Below are 19,787 nucleotides of genomic sequence, written 5' to 3'. Positions count from 1 at the left end.
AGACAATCACAGAAACATCCAGATTGGAAAAGACCCTCAGGATCACCAAGGCCAATGTTTAACTCCACAAGATTCACCTTAAACCATATCCCTAAGCACCACATCCTAAATGACCCTTAAACACATCCAGTGCTGGTGACTCAACTACCTCCCTGGGCAGCTCATTCCGGTGCCTGACCTCTGTGAAAAACTTCTTCCTAATGTCCAATCTAAACCTACCCAGTCTCAGCTTGAGGCCGTCTTGTTCTGTCTCCAATTACCTGTGAGAAGAAACCAGCAGCAGCCTCTCCACAACATCCCTTCAGGTAGTTGTGGACAGCAATGAGGTGTCCCCTCAGCCTCCACTTTTTCAAACTAAACAGCCCCAGCTCCCTCAGTTGCTCTGAAACGCAGAAGCAGACCTTACAACCAAGAAGGTTATAAAGCAGGTATGTTTATTAGCATGCTGTCACACAGGGGATCTCTTCACCACAGATATGTGCGCCCCCAACTTCTATCCTTGTGATTAAATGTCATCACTCATTGCATATTCATAGAATTTCCAAGAAAAGTTACACATATTCAAAGTATTTCTGAGCAATGCTTTGGAACTACTATTCCCGTAGTCTCTGCCTCCTTCTGCAGGCGCAGTGCCCCCTGGTGGTCTTCTTTAGGGATCTTCGGGATGGAGGCTAGCAGTCTTGTCCTCGTATTGTCCTTTTCACTTCGGCTGTAGAATATGCTGACTTGTGCAGTTTGTCACGGTTTTCAGGATGTTGTGGGAGTCCTACTTCCTTATCCTGGTGTCTCAAGGCAGGTGTTTCAAAACGTGTTCAAAGTAGTTTTGTTAGTTCAAGGATATAGGCACCTACTAAATTCCAAAAGAACTTCTACCCGCCATCACCCGGGCCTGGCAAAAACAACTGGAGCTGGGCCTCCATATGACACCATGGCACAACCGCCCTGTGCTGTCCCTGCCCCAGCCTCAGCCCTATGGAAGCCCATCCCACTGGTCTCCCTGGGAATGAAGGCAGCAAAGTGTTAGGATCGAACCTAGCTGGAGAAGAGATCCTCCCCCTCCGGCACTGAAGGCCTACCAGCTCCTCATAAGATTTATTTTCTAGGCCCTTTACCAAATTTGTTGCCCTTCTCTGGTCTCACTCCAGCACCTCCACATTTCTCTTGTACTGCAGTGCCCAAAACCAAACACAATACTCGAGATGTGGCCTTACCAAAGCCAAGTACAAGGGGACAATCCCCTCCCTGCTCCTGCTGGCCACAGCATTTTTAATACAAGCCAGGATGCCACTGGCCTTCTTGGCCACATGGGCACACTGCTGGCTCATATTCAACTTCCTGTCCATTACAGCCCCCAGATCCCTTTCTGCCAGGCAGCTCTCCAGCCACACTGCCCCAAGTCTGTAGCATTGCTTGGGGTTGTTGTGACTCAAGTGCAGGACCTGGCATTTGGCCTTGCTGAAACTCATCCCATTAATGTTGGCCCATTGATCTCGCCTATCCAAGTCCCTCTGAAGACCCTCTTTACCCTCACTCAAATCAACACAGCAACCTAACTTGCTGTCATCTGCCAACTTACTGATGACACTCTCTATGCCTGAATCAAGGTCATCAGTAAATCAGGCCCACTCAGCATGGGTTCATGAAGGGCAAGTCCTGCGTGACAGATCTGATCTTCTGTGACAAGCTGCCCCACTTAGTGGATGTGGGAAAGCCTGTGGATGTTGTTTACTCAGACTCTAGTGAAGCCTTTGACACTGTCTCCAACAGCATTCACCTAGAGAAACTGCCTCTTCATGGCTTGGATGGCTGGATGCTTCACTTGGTAAAAGACTTGCTGGATGGCTGGGCCCCAAGAGTGGTGGCAAGTGGAGTTAAATCCAATTGGCATCCAGTCACATGTGGTGTTCCCCAGGGCTGAGTTTTTGGGACAGTCTTGTTTAATATCTTTATCACTAATTGGGATGAGGGGGTTGAGTGCACTCTTGGTAAGTCTGCAGATACTAAGGTGTGAGGGAGCGTTGATCCACTTCAGGGTAGGAAGGTACTGCAGAGGCACCTGGACAGGCTGGACCAATAGACTGGGGCCATTTGTATGACTCAGCAAGGCCATATGCTGGGTCCAGCACCTGGGTCACAACAATCCCATGCAGTGCTATAGGCTTGGGGCAAAGTGGCTGGAAAGCAGCCCAGCAGAGAAAAGACCTGGGAGTGCTGACAACTGGCAGAACATAAGACAGCAGTATGTCCAGAAGCCCAAAAAAGCCAACAGCATCCTGACCTATATCAGGAAGTGTGGGGCCATCAGGACCAGGGTAGCGATTATCTGACTGTACTTTACACTGGGAGGTCATACCTCAAGTAAGGTGTCCACTTTGGGGGCATCAATATAAGAAACATACTGAGGTGCTGGAGAAGGTCCAAGATGAGTAAATTAAGCTGGGGAAGGGCCTGGAGAACAGGTATTATGAGAAGCAGCTGAGGGAACTGAGGTTGTTCAATGTGGAGAAGGGGCTAGAGACCTCTCTCCCTACAATCACCTGGTCACCTCTCCCTAGTAACAAGTGATAGATGAGTGCAAATGGCCTCAAGTTGTCCTGGGGAAGGGAGGCAGGGAGGTGTTTAGATTTGATAACAGAAGAAACTTCTTTACTGAAATAATTATGAAATACTGGAAGAGGTTCCCCATGGAGGTGGTTGAATCACCATCTCTGCAGATGTTTATAAGACACATAGATGTGGTGCTAAAGGGTATGGTTTAGCACCAGATTTGGTAGAGTTAGATCACGATTGGACTCAATGACCTTAAAGGTCTTCTCTAACCAAAACAATTCCAGCCCATGATGGAATTTCCCATCAAACAAAAATCGGTAAGAAACAAGAACCTGTCAATAGAAGAAACTTTTATCAGCAAACTGTGAAGATGTAAAACTTGCATGGTATGTTCCTAATGAGTTCTCCTTATTATCATTGTAATTGAGCCAAGAAGCCCTTTATCTATAAGACCATCACTCTCAGAGCACATGCTATCAATTTTGTAGATACTGTTGATACTTGAAGATACTGTTGATACTTGTAGATATTCTAATTGAAGGTGAAGAAGCACTTAAACTGCAGTTTGCTGATAAGAAATTATATCTCTTATGTGGGGAAATTCTGGTAGGCGTGCTAGCTTTGTGGGGATAGCCCCCAACACCCAAAGTTGCATAACTTTTTTAATAAATCAGCATCTTGCCTTGTGTGTGTACAGAATTTGTAGTATAAAGAATCAGTTTTTCAGACAAAACCAGGGCTGTTTCTGAAATTGAATTGCCCCAGAACACATTTTCATTTTGCTCCCAGTTTCAACTCTGATATTAAAGAAAAATGATGCTAGGCAATTGCCCATCTGAAGCTGTGTAACTGCTCCCACAACCATGAAGTCTCTGTCATCTCCAAGAACACTTCAGTGTCCATTTCCTGTCCATAAAATAATTCCCAATAAGACAGCTGAATCTTTCCAAGTAGAAAAATAAATTACTCTGTTAGATTGTCAAGTTTGCAAATGGCAAATTAGAAAGGTATTTTAATAGTGTGGACACGAAATAGTTGCTAGTTATCACAGTATCATCAGGGTTGGAAGAGACCTCACAGATCAAGTCCAACTCTTTACCACAGAGCTCAAGGCTAGACCATGGCACCAAGTGCCACGTCCAATCTTGCCTTGAACAGCCCCAGGGACGGTGACTCCACCACCTCCCCGGGCAGCCCATTCCAGTGTCCAATGACTCTCTCAGTGAAGAACTTTCTCCTCACCTCAAGTCTAAATCTCCCCTGGCACAGCCTGAGGCTGTGTCCTCTTGTTCTGGTGCTGGCCACCTGAGAGAAGACAGCAACCTCCTCCTGGCCACAACCACCCCTCAGGTAGTTGTAGACAGCAATAAGGTCACCCCTGAGCCTCCTCTTCTCCAGGCTAAACAATCCCAGCTCCCTCAGCCTCTCCTCATAGAGCTTCTGCTCGAGGCCTCTCACCAGCCTCGTCGCCCTTCTCTGGACACGCTCAAGCATCTCAATGTCCCTTCTAAACTGGGGAGCCCAGAACTGGACACAGTACTCAAGGTGTGGTCTAACCAGTGCAGAGTACAGGGGCAGAATGACCTCCCTGCTCCTGCTGGCCACACCATTCCTGATGCAGGCCAGGATGCCACTGGCTCTCTTGGCTACCTGGGCACACTGCTGGCTCATGTTCAGGCGGGTATTGATCAGCACCCCCAGATCCCTCTCTGTCTGGCTGCTCTCCAGCCACTCCGACCCCAGCCTGTATCTCTGCATGGGGTTGTTGTGGCCAAAGTGCAGCACCCTGCACTTGGAGCTATTGAATGGCACCATCAGTAGACAATTCTCAATCAGAAATTAATATATAGCATGTTGTGTCAAACTTGTCACCCTTCGTATGGGTTTTTATTAAAGCTATTAGACTACATGAATTTCTAACATTAAAGAAATGCCTTTATTATGAATACAATACTTCGTTCTTCACCAGTGGCCAGTGAGCTATCTTCCATACTCATTCTGGACCTCCACGCTGTGAAAGAAGAGCAGAAAGTTAAATGTATTTCACTGAAAGAAGTGGAAATTGAGACCAATTCTTCTTCGACACTGTTCAAGACTAACAGACAAATGTTCTAGCTCCAATTTCTGATTTACAAATTTGTCTTTCATCTACATAAAAATATGCACAGTGTCAAATACTATCATCTGCCAGTAACAGCTCCATTTTTGTCAGGGAGAATACAAAAAAGATCAGTGTATGCAAACCACCATTACAAACACTCTTGCTCAGAGAAACCTGACTCCTACTCATTTTGAAAGGTCTGATGAACACAGCAGTAGAGAAAGCAAGTTTTAGAATTATTTTCACTGCCCAAGTTCCAAAGTGCAAAGTAAAATAAAGCCAAAGTGAGTCATGACTCATTCATTAGTTTCCCAACAAAATTATTTGACAATTTACCTTACTATTAGAAAAATTATGCTCAGGTGTGATAGTATGGGAAACAACTAATTTTTTTTCTAATTGTAATACCCTGCTCATGTACATGGTGGAGAACTTGTTTCCTCTACCATACTAACTGAAAGTGTCTTTATCATTTAACAAAGCCTTGCAAGTATCTTGCCTTTTAAACTCAGACCCATCTCACAAGTTCTTCAGAATTTGTGGATTTTCCTCTTTCAAGTATGCGTTTACAGCTGAGAATTATTACACAACAATAGGTTTCCCTTCCTTTTCATGTAAAATGCTATATTGGCAATTACTGCAGAAAATATGTGAAGTTTAATAAAATGTTGTGACTATTAGAAATACTTAATTTATTAGTAATAGTTTGAGAAATACTTTGTACTTCTATCATCTGGCAATAGCCTTCACTGGTCCTAGAGTAGATGCTTGTACTCCTATCCAGCACACTCACATGACACATTAACAGCCATTACAAAAACAAGTGGTGACACTGATTAATGTATGCTCTGATTTACAACTATCTATCTGTATATCTGGTTTTATCTATCTTCTCAGTGACACCACAATCTACTAATTAGTGAGATTTAGGTATACCCTCTGCATTAAAAATTTGTAGCTTTGGTATTGTACATCAAAGTCACGAGAGTCCATTTTCACCAAGAATTACAGTGTAATACTAGAATTAAAACTCCAAAGGTATAGAAATAAGCTAAATGTTACATAAATACAAACAATATGCCCCAATAAGTGAAACTGACTTGAATATATACTTACTTGAATATATTCAATCTCTTCATCAGACATAAGTTTCCTTCTGTATTTCTGAGGTAAGATTCTTGCTAATTCAGAAGTGTCTGGTATACCTTGTACTCTGCTAAGAGGTGAAATATTCTGGAAGGCTGGTGATCTGCCTCCTATGGACTCCTGTGCATTTGAAGCATGGAGAGATGGCACACTTGCTTGTAGAGATTCCTGTACTGAAACCCAGACAGCAAACCCATTTACAGAGATAAAACAAGACTGTAAAATTAATGAGCCAATAGAAGTTACCAGTTATCAACAATCTTCTTCGGTATAATAAATACTTCTCTACAACAGTCCTCACAACCTATTTTATTGTTGTTAGCTGTATCAGAGCACAGTGAAAAAGCTCTGACAATGAAATAAAGTATCTTTTGAGTGGTAGAAATACTAATGGAGAAACAGAAGATAAATCAGGCTATGTCTTAACAAAGCACTGAGGAGCCATAGTTACAGAAAAATAATAAATACTCTAAATGTGTGTGTGTTTGGAGTCAATTATGTACAAAGACAACTAAGACTGAGATCCACTGTTCATCATGACTGCAACAGCAGACAAGTGAAAAAGAGGTAGAGGCTTACAGAAAATAAGTTACAAATGTGGAATATCACAACATGTACTGCAGTGTTGTACCCATTCTCAGTATTACGAAATGGCATCATACCTAATTGTGCTAATAATAAGCAGGATGAACATCAGATAAGGGGTATCAGCAATAAATGTTAATGAAATTCAGGGACCAAGGAGTGCATGAAGTACTTTACAGGGGAGAGTAAGGAGCTAGGCTTAAAAGAATTCATGTTAGAGAAGCTGTTTTCAGTTTGATAGAAGAGATAACAGAAGGGTAGCATTCTGAGGCTTAGGTCTGTCTCACCATGGCTAATTTTACAATGGAAACACAAAATTGCCCCCCCAGGCAGGATGGAGCCTCACACCAATATGTTTATTTCTTAAGTGCACAGATTTCTCATATAAGGTTAAAACACCTGGTAAGGAAGATCCCTCCACAGGAGGTCTCTCTCAGTGCCCCTGAAAAATGAGCACTGACAAATGCAACACTTAACCAACTGTGACAGAGGGATAAAACAAAATAAGCAGCATCAAGTCTGGATGAGTCAAAGAATATGAGGAGTCAAAACACCACAGCATTGCCAGCCTCTTTTCCTTGTGCCTACAAGACCAGCAGGACAAATGAGAGGAGCCAGTTTTAGCCACAGTAAATCTGAATCACTGCCAGGATTGAGACTTCAAACACCTGACAGCAATGTCATAAATTACCACTGATTAAAATAATGCCTGGGAGAAGACACCAACCCCCAATTGGCTACAATTTCCCTTCATGTAGTTGTAGAGAGCAATACGCTCTCCCCTGAGCCTCCTCCTCTCCAGGCTGAACAACCCCAGCTACCTCAGCCGCTCTGCGTAAGGCTCCAGCCCACTCGCCAGCCTTGGTGCTCTTCTCGGGACACATTCAAGCACCTCAACATCTTTTTTAAATTGAGGGGCCTAGCGCTGGACAGAAGTACTCCAGGTGTTGCCTAACCAGTGCTGCATACAAGGGCAGAATGACTTCCCTGGTCCTGCCAGCCACACTATTTCTGACACAGGCCAGGATGCCGCTGCCTTCTTGGCCACCTGGGCACACTGCTGGCTCATGTTCGGTCAGCTGTTAACCAGTACCCCCAGGTCCCTCTCTGCCTGGCTGCTCTTCAGCCACTCATTCCCCAGCCTCTAGTGCTGCATGGGGTTTTTGTGGCCATAGTGCAGAACAATGTAACAGAACAGTGAAAGGAGAAATATTCCATCAAAAGGAACACAGTGAAAACAGGTAGCAAAACAATTTTGTTTCAAGAAATAATACACCTTATATATGGGAAAAAAAAACCCCAAGAAGCAGTTTTTCCAAGTTTTTTTTCATGCACTCGGAAAATATCTAGAAATTTGCCAAGGATTGTATGTTTTGTATGAAGTGTAGTTGGCGTAGATGCATTATATAAAAAAAAAATACCAAAAAAACCCAAACAACCCCCACCAAACCAAACAACTGAAACCATCAGAAGTCACCACTTGAAAGTACAAGACTTGATACTGCTGTTGCTTTAGTTAACATATGATCTCTATGACCTTTTTCCCTGATTTGGGTAGCCTTTCAAGCACCAACAACCTTAAAAATTTAGCCTTGATCTGCAGAATTATGTAGAAGCAACAGCCTGGTAGAGTGAAATACAGTTATTGATACAGCACTCAAGCAAGATGAGATAGATTCCAATTTACTGAAGAAACAACAGAGACCTGTCAAGATAGAAAAGTAACATACTTTGAAAAAGACCTATCAAAAACCTTCTCCGATAAATAAGGGCTAAGAGATTTTCAAGTCATTGGGAAATTGGTTCACTGGCACGTGAGGTGGGGAAGCTGGCCAATCAATGCACAACACACAAAATTCTGGTAGAAAGTTATTGCAGAAAGTCACCATGGAAAGCAGTTCCTAAAGAGTTGACAGGTCAGTGAAAAGTGGCAGGATGTGAACGGTAGATACTTTGTAACGTTAATGGATAAACTGAAGTTAAAGCTAAACCACAAATGGGATGAGGCTGTGGCAATAACGCGGTAGGGTATAATTTCTAAAGAAGTGAGAACAACATAACAGAGCTTCTTGTCTCCTACTTTAGTTTCAAGGGATTTGACTCAAAAAGAACACTGAAATAATTTATCACTCATATAGCTTTGATGTCTAAATGTGAACATCAATACAGGTATAGGTATATAAAGAAATACCTCATAAAACACATGCTTAGATGGCTCCTCCCAATTACAATCACAGTTTTAAAAACCACAGATACTTAACACTCTAATTAAGAAACAACAAGGAAAGTGCAACATTACCTCTTCAAGTATTACCAAATATCTAAAGCTACTCTGAACTGATTTGAGCACAATCATTTCAGGCAACTACCATATTTTGAAAAAATAGGACTTTATGTGTACATGCATGAAAACCAACACTGGATATCTTCATGAATTTGTCTTTACCCACAAAATAAAGACATGTGTGTATAAAGTGTATTCCCATAGTGGTATAGAGTCTGAAAGAGAAGAGTCAAGAGTTGCATTCAAACTAGAACAACTATGTTTCAGAAACTCTACTTAGAATCAGTTGAGCTGTGCAGAGAAACAGAAAATAGTGTGCTGGCTCTTATATAGAACAGTTAATATGAAGAAGCATGGTGCAAGTTGTATCTACAGATGAAGTACTTACTTTTGGGTTTAGGACTACTTTTTCTGTCTGGGAACTTAATTAATGGGGTATGTGGCTTGACCACCTAGAACAAGGCAAAGCAGTAGGAAAAACGAGGAGAATAAAATACATTTCTAGGCACACATCACCTTCACAACAATAAAATGGAACATATACTGCACTATACAACCACTGCTTTCTACGCCACCACTCTTGTGCTACTCGTTATAGATCCATGCTTATTCGGAAAGAAAGTTCACCTTTAAAGGCATTCCTCCACCCCCACGTCCAGAGCAGAAACCAGCAGTCTCTTTTCTCACAGCAGTCAGTGCGCTTGCATGTGCAAAAACAGTTACTGCTGTCACATAAACACACAAATCCTCAGCACGAGAACTGCAAGCAGTGCTTTGCTTGTAAGTGTTTATTCAGCTGTCTGGACGGCTCTGACAACGTCCATCAAGGGAAAAAATCCGTTAAATTATGAAGCTTGATAGTCGAAGCCACACAGCTAATTTTTGACGCACGTAGTTTAAAGCCTCCACATCTCACCTTCACCTTGGAGACAGACTGCCGGCTTGCGCCCTTCCGCCCTTGAAACGGGCACAAAACCCTGTGCCCTACGCTGTAGCATCCTTTGGTACCCGAGAGCCAGGCACGGGCATTAAATGACCGGCGACACCGGGTGGACCCCTTCTACACTCCTCCTTCTCCCACGCCAAGGACACCGGCCCCCCCGGCGGCGCACAGGCCCCAGCCGCCTCGGGCCTTGGCGGTCGCACGCCAAGCGAGACCCGCCGCTCACGCCAGGCTCCCCGCCCCAGCCACCCCCATCGCCCCAGTCCCCAGGCCGACCGCCGTTACCTGCACGACCCTAGCAGCCGCCGCCATCTTACTGCCCATGGCGCCCCGCCCGCCGCCGCGGCGCCCCGCCCCACGCGCCCGAGGGACAGCGCCGCACGGCCCGCCGCGGGCGGGGCCTGGCTGCCGAGCGCCGGCGGAGCCGCAGGGCCCTGACGGCGGCAGCAGAGAGCCGCCCACCCACCCACCCCCCCCGGAAAAAACCAAACCAAAAGGCTCCCTCCGCAGACCACACAGACGAGTAACGCTCTGAGCAATTCTGTGGTTTATTCGATTTAAATCCAACCCGTCTAAAAGCCAACAGTCAAACAACAAACAGCAACTGCTTCAGCGTATCGCACGCTGTGAGCGGGCGAGTTCTCGTCAAAGCTGCCAGCGGAACGTCGGAAACACTGCCTGGATGCGCAACTGATAGCATCGAGTAACCGCTCACACTTCACTTGCATTTTTACTAGGGTTACATCTAACTTGATAGAACAAAATCTACAGGTTGCAACTACTGCTGAAAGCGCTGGCTTACTCATCAGTATACATCGTACAGCCCAAGGGGCTGTCAGCTTCAATGTTTAAAGTGACTGCACAGTGTTTTGATAATAAAAACGTTTTACAGCAAAAGCTGACTTAATCACCTTTTCCAGATTGTGTTTTTCACGGGGGCAATGCAGGGTCATGCATTCTGTCTGAACTCTGCAGCCTGCTGCTGCTCAGGAGAAAACGACATAATTTTGGGTTAGCTCCTGTTTTACATTAAAAAAAAAAATTTAGATTCATATATTCTTTCCTGTAGTACTGTGGCCTTTTACATAGAGATCAGTATTTGAGACGGGACAGCTATCAGGTGTCTCTTCAGGTAGCTTTCATCAGCTACACAACCCGCTCAAACATTCATTGTGTACTAGGAATTAAATTTTGCCTGTTGTCCCCATTCTGAGTCTCTGGAGAAAACAACAACTTACAGAAAGGTTAAAAACTTAAAATCCCCTAAAAGCGCTTTGATGAGCCATGCCAGCCTTTAGCACATTATCTACACTGTGTGAAACTGAACAGTTTGTATTGATTCACAGGAAATTGATATTTTTTTCAAGCTGTAGAAGAGTGTTCTTTAGAGATGGATCTTCAGCCCAGTTCACTCTGCTTCCTATTACGACATTCTATTAAAAAGAAAGATTATTACATAAAGCCTTTAAAATTGATTGTTCCTCATAAAATTTCTCAAAAGCTGTCCATTCAATTTTTAATTCAGGACACTTTGAAATTCATAGCTGTGACTGAATTAGACAGAATGAGTGAAAGAGGTGGAAGGGAAGTATTTTTTCAGATCCTACTGTTAATACATAGCCAAAAAGACAGTGCTTTGAATTTCCTAGAGATGTTTGCTCATTATCCCCATTTTAAACATAGGAATTTAGAGGTGGTTTTTTTTTTAATATATGAAATACAGTTTGCCTCAAACACAAGATAATTAACATTCTCACCCTGCCATTATGGAATGAATGTATGAATTAATAAATCTAATCAAAGAAAACTTGCTTTACTTACAGCTCAAAACTAGGAGATAGATCTAGGAATATAATCTAAATACCACTGAAATGTTTAATTTCTTATTACAAATCGAGATGTATTGTTACCAGTACAAACCAGTAGCAGACAAAGCATACAATACAAAACTATGTGGCTCTCTTTCTGACTTTGAAATTCTTCTGAAATTTCAAAATCCGCAGCATGGTTACATCCCATCTTCTGAAGCTTTCAGAATCACAGAAGCATTCAGGTTGGAAAAGACCTGGGATGACCTCATTTCTGTCTGAAGGGAGGCTGTAGCCAGGTGGGGTTGGTCTCTTCTGTCAGGCAACCAGCAACAGAACAAGGGGACACAGTCTCAAGTTGTGCTGGGGGAAGTATAGGCTGGATATTAGGAGGAAGTTCTTGCCAGAAAGAGTGATTTGCCATTGGAATGGGCTGCCCAGGGAGGTGGTGGAGTCACTGTCCCTGGAGGTGTTCAGGAAAAGCCTGGATGAGGCACTTAGTGCCATGGTCTAGTTGACTGAACAGGGCTGGGTGATAGGTTGGCCTGACTGATCTTGGAGGTCTCTTCCAACCTTGTTGGAAGTCCAACCAATATTCATGCTCTACAGGGTTCACCCTAAATCATATCCCCAAGCACCACATCCAAATAACCTTTAAACACAAGCAGGGTTGGCGACTGCACCACCTCCCTGGGCAGACCATTACAATGCCCGATCACTTTTTCTATGGAAAAATATGTTTCCTAATGTCCAATTTAAACCTACTAAGTCACAACTTGAGACCATTTCCTGTTGTTCTATCACTAATTACCTGTGAGAAAAGACCAGCACCAACCTTTCCACAATGTTCCTTCATGTAGTTGTAGACAGCAATGAGGTCTCCCCTCAGCCTCCTCTTCCTCAGACTAAAGAGCCTACTTCCCTCAGTCACTCCTCCTAAGATTTATGCTGCACACCCTTCTCTAGCTTTGTTGCCCACCTCTGCACTTGCTCTGGCACCTCCACATCCTTCTTTTAATGAGGTCCCCAAAACTGAACACAATACTCAAGGTGTGGCCTCACTAGAGCAGAGTACAAGAGGACAATACCTCCCTACTCCTGCTGGACACAGCATTTCCAATACAGGCCAGGATGCCACTGGCTTTCTTTGTCACCCAGACACACTGCTTGCTTATATTCAGTTGCTTGTCAATTACAGCCCCCAGGTCCCTTTCTGCCAGACAGCTTTCCACCCACACTACCCCAAGCCTGGAGCATTGCTTGAGGTCATTGTGGCCCAAGTGCAGGACCTGGCATTTGGCCTTGTTGAAGCTCATACCATTAAATTGGACCATTGATCCAAGTCTCTTTGTAGAGCCTCCCTACCTTCACGATGATCAACACTACAATACATTCCCTCTTCTCGACAGTCTAAAGTACACAACATTTATTTTTAATATTTAGACTGGGATTTCACAACCTGTTTGCAGATAAACTCAAAAGCAGTGCAGTCATAATTTACTTCGCTTTGCCTGTCTTTGTACTTTGCACTGATCTGTGGGGCCAGGCAAAGAATGCTGGGACAAATCACACAGTAAGAGGTATACTGTAAAGGTGAAGGAGGTCCTTCCACCCTATCCAAAATCATGAGTTTTTTTCCACTTTGCATGGCTCCACTTTCCAGATGACCTGTCAGACAGCTGCACAGGTGCAGACTAGTCAGCAGCATCTGATACGTGGGTAACCAGAAGCTTAAAAGCTACATTGCTCGGAGTATTTGGAGACAAGCCGTGGCTGCAGGCCAAGGCTTTTACAGCAGGCGATGCCAACAGACCTGCAGATGGTCAGAAGCAACAGACTGAGGAGCAGCAGCCTGGCTCATTGATAAATCACAGGATTAAGATCTATTTATTTTTCCTAACTGTGAGACAGGGGAACTGACTTAACAGAGTGTAGGGGTAACTGTCATTGTTAGAAAATACAGAGACAACATCTGTCATTCCTATGGTGGCCATTTTCTGAGAAAATGCATTCTTTATGTACACAGGAAAAGACAGAATGATAGCCTGTCTCTAAACTAAAAAAATAATTATTCCAAAGACATTTGTGACAATTAAGACATTTTTAGCCCTTAAATCAATACTTTTCCTTTCATGTAGCAGTTGCCACACTGTTAAAGATTTTAGAAAACAGTTTTGTTTGAAGTTACATTTACCATACACTATGTTATCTTGATTGTAATAAAAAAATGCAAATTTGCTTCTAAAAGCTACATTATATATTACCTGGAAAATATTTTGAATGAGTACAATAATGTCTTTTTCTTCTTTTAACTTATGTACTTTCTCCAGCGGTCCGCTCATTTCACGGCCTTTTCGTTTTGCCACTTTTTTTTTCACAGTTTGAATTTCCTGTAGAACCTGTTCTCCAGATTTTTGTAGTGCTGTTCCAATATTAGGAAAACGAAGGCTTAATAACTGGTTAGCTTAACAACAGAACTAAAATACACTTTTTTCCTCGCAGACATCCAAGGCACTTAACACTGCAATAACCCTAAATTCATACTCTGTACTTTCCCTCCAAAACAGGGACTTCAAGATATTCCTTTCACACAAAAGGAAATGCATCCTGTGGCTACCTGGTATCAAACAATATTGTGGAGTTTTGCTATCAGTGAGGGAACCAAAGTCATTTGTGTGCTATCTGCATTTCCATCAGACAGACAGTAATTTGAATATCTGTCCTATGCTCCAGCTTCAGCTGTTGCAACTTTTATATTCAGAAATGCTTAAGATTATTTACCTTTTTCAAAACCAAATTCCAAACTCGTTTTATATTTACACATATATAAACACCCCACCCCAGTAATATTACTAGCTTTTATATGAGATTAAACTGAATAAAACTGTTTAGGGACAGTTCATGTGTTGAAAGGAATTCTTCTCTAATTTCTAAAGATACTAGGGATGCTTACTTTTCCTATAAAGACAGACATTTCACTGTGTTTGTTCACTGCTGTAAATGTATACAGCACTCCATATGCTTGAAACAATAGTTGTTAAAACTACGGGCAAGCCTACTCATATGACAGTAAAAGCATTCAAAAACATATTTGCTTTATTAAGTTCTAAAGATTGACTTCATATCTAAGTGCGACCCACTCTAAGAAGCCTACTGAATACCAACATACATAACATTATGAGAGATCTTTAAGTAAATCCATTTCTCTGTTCTGCAAACATTTCAGAAAGGTTCATTCTCATAAAAAAATCCTTTAGACATTGTAGAACTGACTTAAACTACTAAATGCATACAATTTTCTGGGGAGCTTACACTAAATAAAATGTCATCACATTGATTAATCTTTTTCCATTTGTCAATCAAATGCATCATTCTCATGATTAAATAGATAAGGCATAAGCTCATTTTTACACTACTTCTTACTCTTTCCAGAAGTTTTGTAATTATGTTGAGAATTTTGCAGTTACTTCAGATAGAAATTAATTTTGATACAAGAACTTCAAAATATGAACTTTACATTAAAATATAAACCATCATACTTACAGAATCTTCTCCTTTTAATGTCAAGTAATTTCTGTTCCTTCTCATGTGCTTGCTGAAAGAAAAAAAAAAAGCATTTTGCATTTTCTAGACTCTTGGCTCAAAAAAATATTGACATATGCTAACTCAATTCACAAAAACAGTTAAGGGCAGCTCTAGAAGCAGACTTTCTTACATACTCACTTTAAGTAATCATTCCAGTTATTTTAGCACCAGTGGAAAACACATCCTTTGGGCCACATGCTTAGCTTTGAATAACTTGTGCAATTCTGTCAGTTTGGTAGACCCACACAACTGCAGAGACTAAGTGCCACATACCTGCTCATGTTCAGTTATTGCATTGCTCAGCAATGCAATTTGTTTCACAGTTTCTGTGATTGGTCTAAGGAAGAAAACACAGGTGTATACCTTAAGACCATTAACATGTCAGCAGCATAAAAGTTTTAATCAAGTTTATATGGATTAAACATGAAATCCCCTCTTCCCTTAATACAAAAGAAAGCATACTTTTTTCATTACATGCGACACCTAATTTTATGGTCTTTATGCTAAGTATACAGCCAAATAGTTTCCTTATTTCCAGCTGGCTTCCATAACATTTCAATTAAGTCTTTCTAACATTTCAATTCACAGAACTTGGAAGGCATCAAGGATGCTTAGCCACCTGAGAACAGCTTAAATATGAAGTACCTGATTTCTAGCACATGACAGGGACTTCATGGAGATGGAATATTTTCATCTGCATTTCTGACAGAAATTATATTTTTCTTATCACATTTCATATGCACACATCTGTTAGTATTGGTCAGGAAATTAAAAGTAACGTTAAATCTGTTGGAAGCTTTAAGTTCTTTTTTCAAAAACATTAATTGTGTAGGAGCTTAATGAAGACAGCAAAGCAAAGGCAAGGTGGTTACAAGCCTGCAATATAGGCTCAGCTATTATAAATGCAAATAGCTTACACATTAAAAACAAACTGCTTAACTACAAGTAGTTCTCATTAGAGAATCAAAAATTACAATCTTTAATTGGAGGTTGGTTAATTGAGAGCCTCACTGTAAATCCACACAGAGAATAAGAATTCTAATCACACTGACTCTAGAGAGGAGGTGGTGTTATCACTAAGTCAAAACTAGAAGGAAGCTTGCTTTTTAAAAAACGTACAACGAAGTAATGTAGAGCTGTGTCACATTAAGCTGTATGAAGTCCCTTCCATTCTAGTCATCCATTACCTAAGAACACCTTACCTGGAATCGTCATCTTTTTGCATCACTTTTTGTCTCAGGGCAGCCGTAACCTGGATCCTGCATAGTGTGGGGGAGAAGTATAACTAATGAAAACTGATCTAAATCTACTCTCAGTTTCTTACAGTTATTATATACAGATACACAATACTCTGTACCTTTTAAATATCACATTCCTTAAATAATGGGGCTTAACTCTCATAACAAGGACCTATCAGTAACTGTGAGAGTAATAACTCCTTTCTCTCTTGTCAAACTGAGACACACTAATCTCAGTGTTTGCACAAGGGAAGCTAAGCAAAGGTAGGATTTCAAATTAATTACCACACAACACATCTAACATTTATCAGCTTCCACCTCTTCACAGGCATTTGTAAAATACTGCCAAGAAATATTGCTGATTTATACATTTGGACTTTGACAGTTTTGCAGGAACTTTTGAGTTTACATATTCAGTTTGTAACTTGTCCTTTTACATCCACATCCTTACTAGTTCAGTGGTACTACAATGTTTGTACTATTCATGTTTGTAACATACACATCACACTGAAATCCTATTTTAATCAGAATTATGTATGCAGTATCATAGAATGATAAGGGATAGAAGGGACCTTGAAAGTCCAACCCCCACTGCCACAGCAGGATCACCTATACCAGATCACACTGGGGCACCTCCAGGCGGATTATGAATGTCTACAGAGAGGGAGACTCCACAACCACCTTGGGCAGCCTGTTCCACTGTTCTGTCACCCTCACAGTGAAAATTCTTTTTGCTCATGTTTCCATGGAACTTCCTACACCTCAAGTTTCATCCATTGCCCCTTGTCCTGTCATTGGGCATCACAAAAAAAAAATCTGGCTCCATTCTCTTTACATATTTATAAACATTACTGAGATCACCCCTTAGTCCCCTCTCCAAAAAGACTCAGTTCCCTCAGCCTTTCTTCATAAAGACGTTCCACTCTCTTAATCATCCTTGTGGTTCTGTGCTGCACTCTCTCAAACAGTTCTCTATCCTTCTTGAACTGGACGCAATACTCAAGATGTGGCCTCACCAGAGCAGAGTAGATGGGGAGAACCTCCCTCAACCTACTAACGACAGCCCTTCTAATACACACCAGGATGGCTCTGGCTTTCCTGGCCACAAGAGCACATTACTGGCTCATGGTCAACCTTCCATACACTAGGACTCCCAGGTCCTTCTCCCCTTCACTGCTTTCCATGTATGCATGCACACAAACAAAAAACCAGGAAAGAAATATAAAATCAACCTCTGCAAGGCTAATGTCTTGTTCTGGAAGGATGCTTTTACTTCCTCTATGTCCTTTCCCAAATTTTCTTTGTCTCTGAAAGAAAGTAAAATCAACCAACACCAAGTAATGTGATGATTAAAAGAAAAAAAATATTAAAAATAATGTCATGTTTTAAACTTTCTCTCTGTATATCTAAGGTAAGAATTTTTTCTGTAAACCACAACAGGTCAGGAACATTTTAGCACAAGGAACTACATTAGTGAATCCTAGCCAACGCAAGAAAGACAAGAAGTTTAGAAGTCACATCAGCCACAGAACTACATTAGAAGACTGAGTGAAATATTTATTCCATATGTTTTCTCACAACTTCCTTTATTTCCACCAGGATCCTGCAAAACGCCGTTCATTAGCCAAGAGATTTACTGGAAGACAACCTCCAAGCTTAGTTCCTAACATTGTTCCTCTTTTTGTAATACATGAAAAGTTTGATGTTATCTAGTAACATACCTCTTGAGATCACCTCTGTTTATGTTATTAGGACAATTTTCTGTATCTGAAAAGAAAGAATGTGATAAAAAGCACAATGTAAAGGATAAACAGTTTGATGGTTATAGTAATATGGTTATTATTCCCACTTGCACACATTTTATCATATTTTCTACTGTTAGTGAGACTATACAATCAGCTCTGTCAGAAAAAATAATTAGACTTAAAAATATTTCCACTGAGCATAGCTCTATATAGAATCATAGAAGAGAATCATAGAATCAACCAGGTTGGAAGAGACTGCCAAGATTATCCAGTCCAACCTAGCACCCAGCCCTAGCCAGTCAACTAGACCATGGCACTATGTGCCTCAGCCAGTCTTCTCTTGAAGACCTCCAGGGACGGTGCCTCCACCACGTTCCTGGGCAGCCCATTCCAATGGCAAATCACTCTCTCTGTGAAGATCTTCCTCCTAACATCCAGCCTATACTTTCCCTGGCACAACTTGAGACTGTGTCCCCTTGTTCTGTTGGTAGTTGCCTGGCAGAAGAGGCCACCCCCCACCTAGCTACGATGTCCCTTCAGGTAGTTGTAGACAGCAATATAGGAGCTAGCTGGTTCAGTAGAAAAAGACAGAGGTAACAGGATCACAGAGGGAGTAAGGGAAAACACCTTAAACCAGTGCTGTTGGCAAACACTTTGGCAGAATTTTGATACGTCAGCCCCAGTGATCAGAATCCTGAAAACAGTCACGTGTCAGAGCGTTAAGAGCAGTCTGAATTCAGAATCAAAGAGGAGAAAGGGCAGTGGGAGATAACCACGTTGAAGTTCTGTAAGCATTCGAACATGTCTACAGGAGCGATCTAGAAAAGGCAGTAAGATGCGCAACCACAGGAAAGGCTTCTGCATTACAAGGAGCATGTCACGTAACTAGTTTTTAGGAGCGTGTGCTAGCCACGTCACGTTCTTTACTGCTGTAACGTGTTAAGCACGGCGGGGTGTGGGGGGAGCTGGGGTAGGGGCAGTCTTACTGGCACGGGCTGCAGTGTTGTACTCCATGAGCTGCTGCTTCATCTGGTCCCTGAGGCTGCAGTAAAGGCAAAGCGACAACAGTCAGACCCCACGCCGCGGCCCCGGGAGCTGAGGAGGCCGCGCCGCAGCTTCCTCAGAACATCCATCCAGCTGATCTCCGACAGCCCTCCGCACTAACCGAAACAGACAGAGGACGTCCACCTTTTTCGCCAGCACATCCTCGGCAGCTGCCTCCTTTACCGACGGCTCCATGGCGGCGCCCTCAAACGGCCCGCGCGCGCGCATCAGCAGCGACTGCTCCTGCCTGGTGGGGCGGGGCTCGGCCCCTAACGGCCCCGGCGCTTCCGGCGGGGCTCAGGCCGCTCTCCCGTATCGGCGTTTCGGCGCTCGGCAGGCAGGGGCCGCCTGTCGGGGCGGCGGGAGCGGGGGGGTAGGGTGTTGCGTTGCAGCCCTGCCCTGCCACCGGCGGGCGCAGCCGGAGCCGCGCTGGAGGCTGTCAAAAGCTTGGTCGCCGAATTTGTGCCCTACGCAAGCCCTCCCAGTACCGATGCGCTCTTCAGCCGTGAGCGCAGGAAGGCACCGAGGGACCTTAACGTCTCTGGTGTTGCTAAGGTGGTGTGTAACAGGGAGGAAGAAATACAAGTACGTGTTCATGACAAAGACAAAAACGTGTGTGGGAAGAGGGGAAGGGCAAAAGACAATTACCACTTCTAAGCGATACAGCTCTGACCAACACTCTTTTAGTAGAGCTGATGGTTATTGGGGGGTGTTACAAATGAGCTCAGGCACAAACCAGTCAGTGGCAAAGACGGTAT

At 42.8% G+C, this 19,787-nt stretch overlaps 2 protein-coding genes across 3 annotated transcripts; both read right to left on the bottom strand.

Moving 5' to 3' along the window:
- Nucleotides 1–4,463: 4,463 nt before the first annotated feature.
- Nucleotides 4,464–9,997, bottom strand: KGD4 (alpha-ketoglutarate dehydrogenase subunit 4). 2 transcript variants are annotated; one of them, XM_064176788.1, is made up of 4 exons: nucleotides 9,895–9,997; nucleotides 9,055–9,118; nucleotides 5,768–5,970; nucleotides 4,464–4,561 (listed from the first exon to the last, which is right to left on the bottom strand). In XM_064176788.1, the coding sequence occupies exons 1-4, from the start codon at nucleotides 9,931–9,933 to the stop codon at nucleotides 4,544–4,546; spliced, it is 324 nt and encodes a 107-aa protein (XP_064032858.1). In that variant the 5' UTR covers nucleotides 9,934–9,997; the 3' UTR covers nucleotides 4,464–4,543. The 2 variants fall into 2 exon arrangements, with proteins under 2 accessions (XP_064032858.1, XP_064032859.1); XM_064176789.1 differs by lacking the exons at nucleotides 9,055–9,118; nucleotides 9,895–9,997 and adding an exon at nucleotides 9,583–9,825.
- Nucleotides 9,998–10,138: 141 nt separating this feature from the next.
- Nucleotides 10,139–19,445, bottom strand: CENPH (centromere protein H). Its single transcript, XM_064176787.1, has 9 exons — nucleotides 19,151–19,445; nucleotides 18,972–19,027; nucleotides 17,962–18,007; nucleotides 17,473–17,547; nucleotides 16,205–16,261; nucleotides 15,276–15,339; nucleotides 14,961–15,012; nucleotides 13,682–13,839; nucleotides 10,139–11,042 (listed from the first exon to the last, which is right to left on the bottom strand). Exons 1-9 carry the CDS (start codon nucleotides 19,255–19,257, stop codon nucleotides 10,950–10,952), a joined length of 708 nt encoding a protein of 235 aa, XP_064032857.1. The 5' UTR covers nucleotides 19,258–19,445; the 3' UTR covers nucleotides 10,139–10,949.
- Nucleotides 19,446–19,787: the final 342 nt, after the last annotated feature.

This window comes from Pogoniulus pusillus, chromosome Z, assembly GCF_015220805.1.
Source record: "Pogoniulus pusillus isolate bPogPus1 chromosome Z, bPogPus1.pri, whole genome shotgun sequence".
Lineage (NCBI taxonomy): Eukaryota > Metazoa > Chordata > Aves > Piciformes > Lybiidae > Pogoniulus > Pogoniulus pusillus.
Note: the sequence above shows the minus strand (reverse complement) of the source record. Positions and strands in the feature narration are given on the sequence as shown.

What these genes read in the sequence shown, in the direction of transcription:
- KGD4 (XM_064176788.1), bottom strand. Translation starts at nt 9,933, where the DNA reads ATGGGCAGTAAGATGGCGGCGGCTGCTAGGGTCGTGCAG. An exon ending in CGGCTGCTAGGGTCGTGCAG is followed by an intron (nt 9,119 to 9,894) that starts GTAACGGCGGTC and finishes GCCTTGTTCTAG; the next exon opens with GTGGTCAAGCCACATACCCC. An exon ending in AAGTAGTCCTAAACCCAAAA is followed by an intron (nt 5,971 to 9,054) that starts GTAAGTACTTCA and finishes TCTGGGTTTCAG; the next exon opens with TACAGGAATCTCTACAAGCA.
- CENPH (XM_064176787.1), bottom strand. Translation starts at nt 19,257, where the DNA reads ATGCGCGCGCGCGGGCCGTTTGAGGGCGCCGCCATGGAGCCGTCGGTA. An exon ending in CAACACTGCAGCCCGTGCCA is followed by an intron (nt 18,008 to 18,971) that starts GTAAGACTGCCC and finishes CTTTCTTTTCAG; the next exon opens with ATACAGAAAATTGTCCTAAT. An exon ending in TCATTCAAAATATTTTCCAG is followed by an intron (nt 11,043 to 13,681) that starts GTAATATATAAT and finishes TCTTTTTAATAG; the next exon opens with AATGTCGTAATAGGAAGCAG.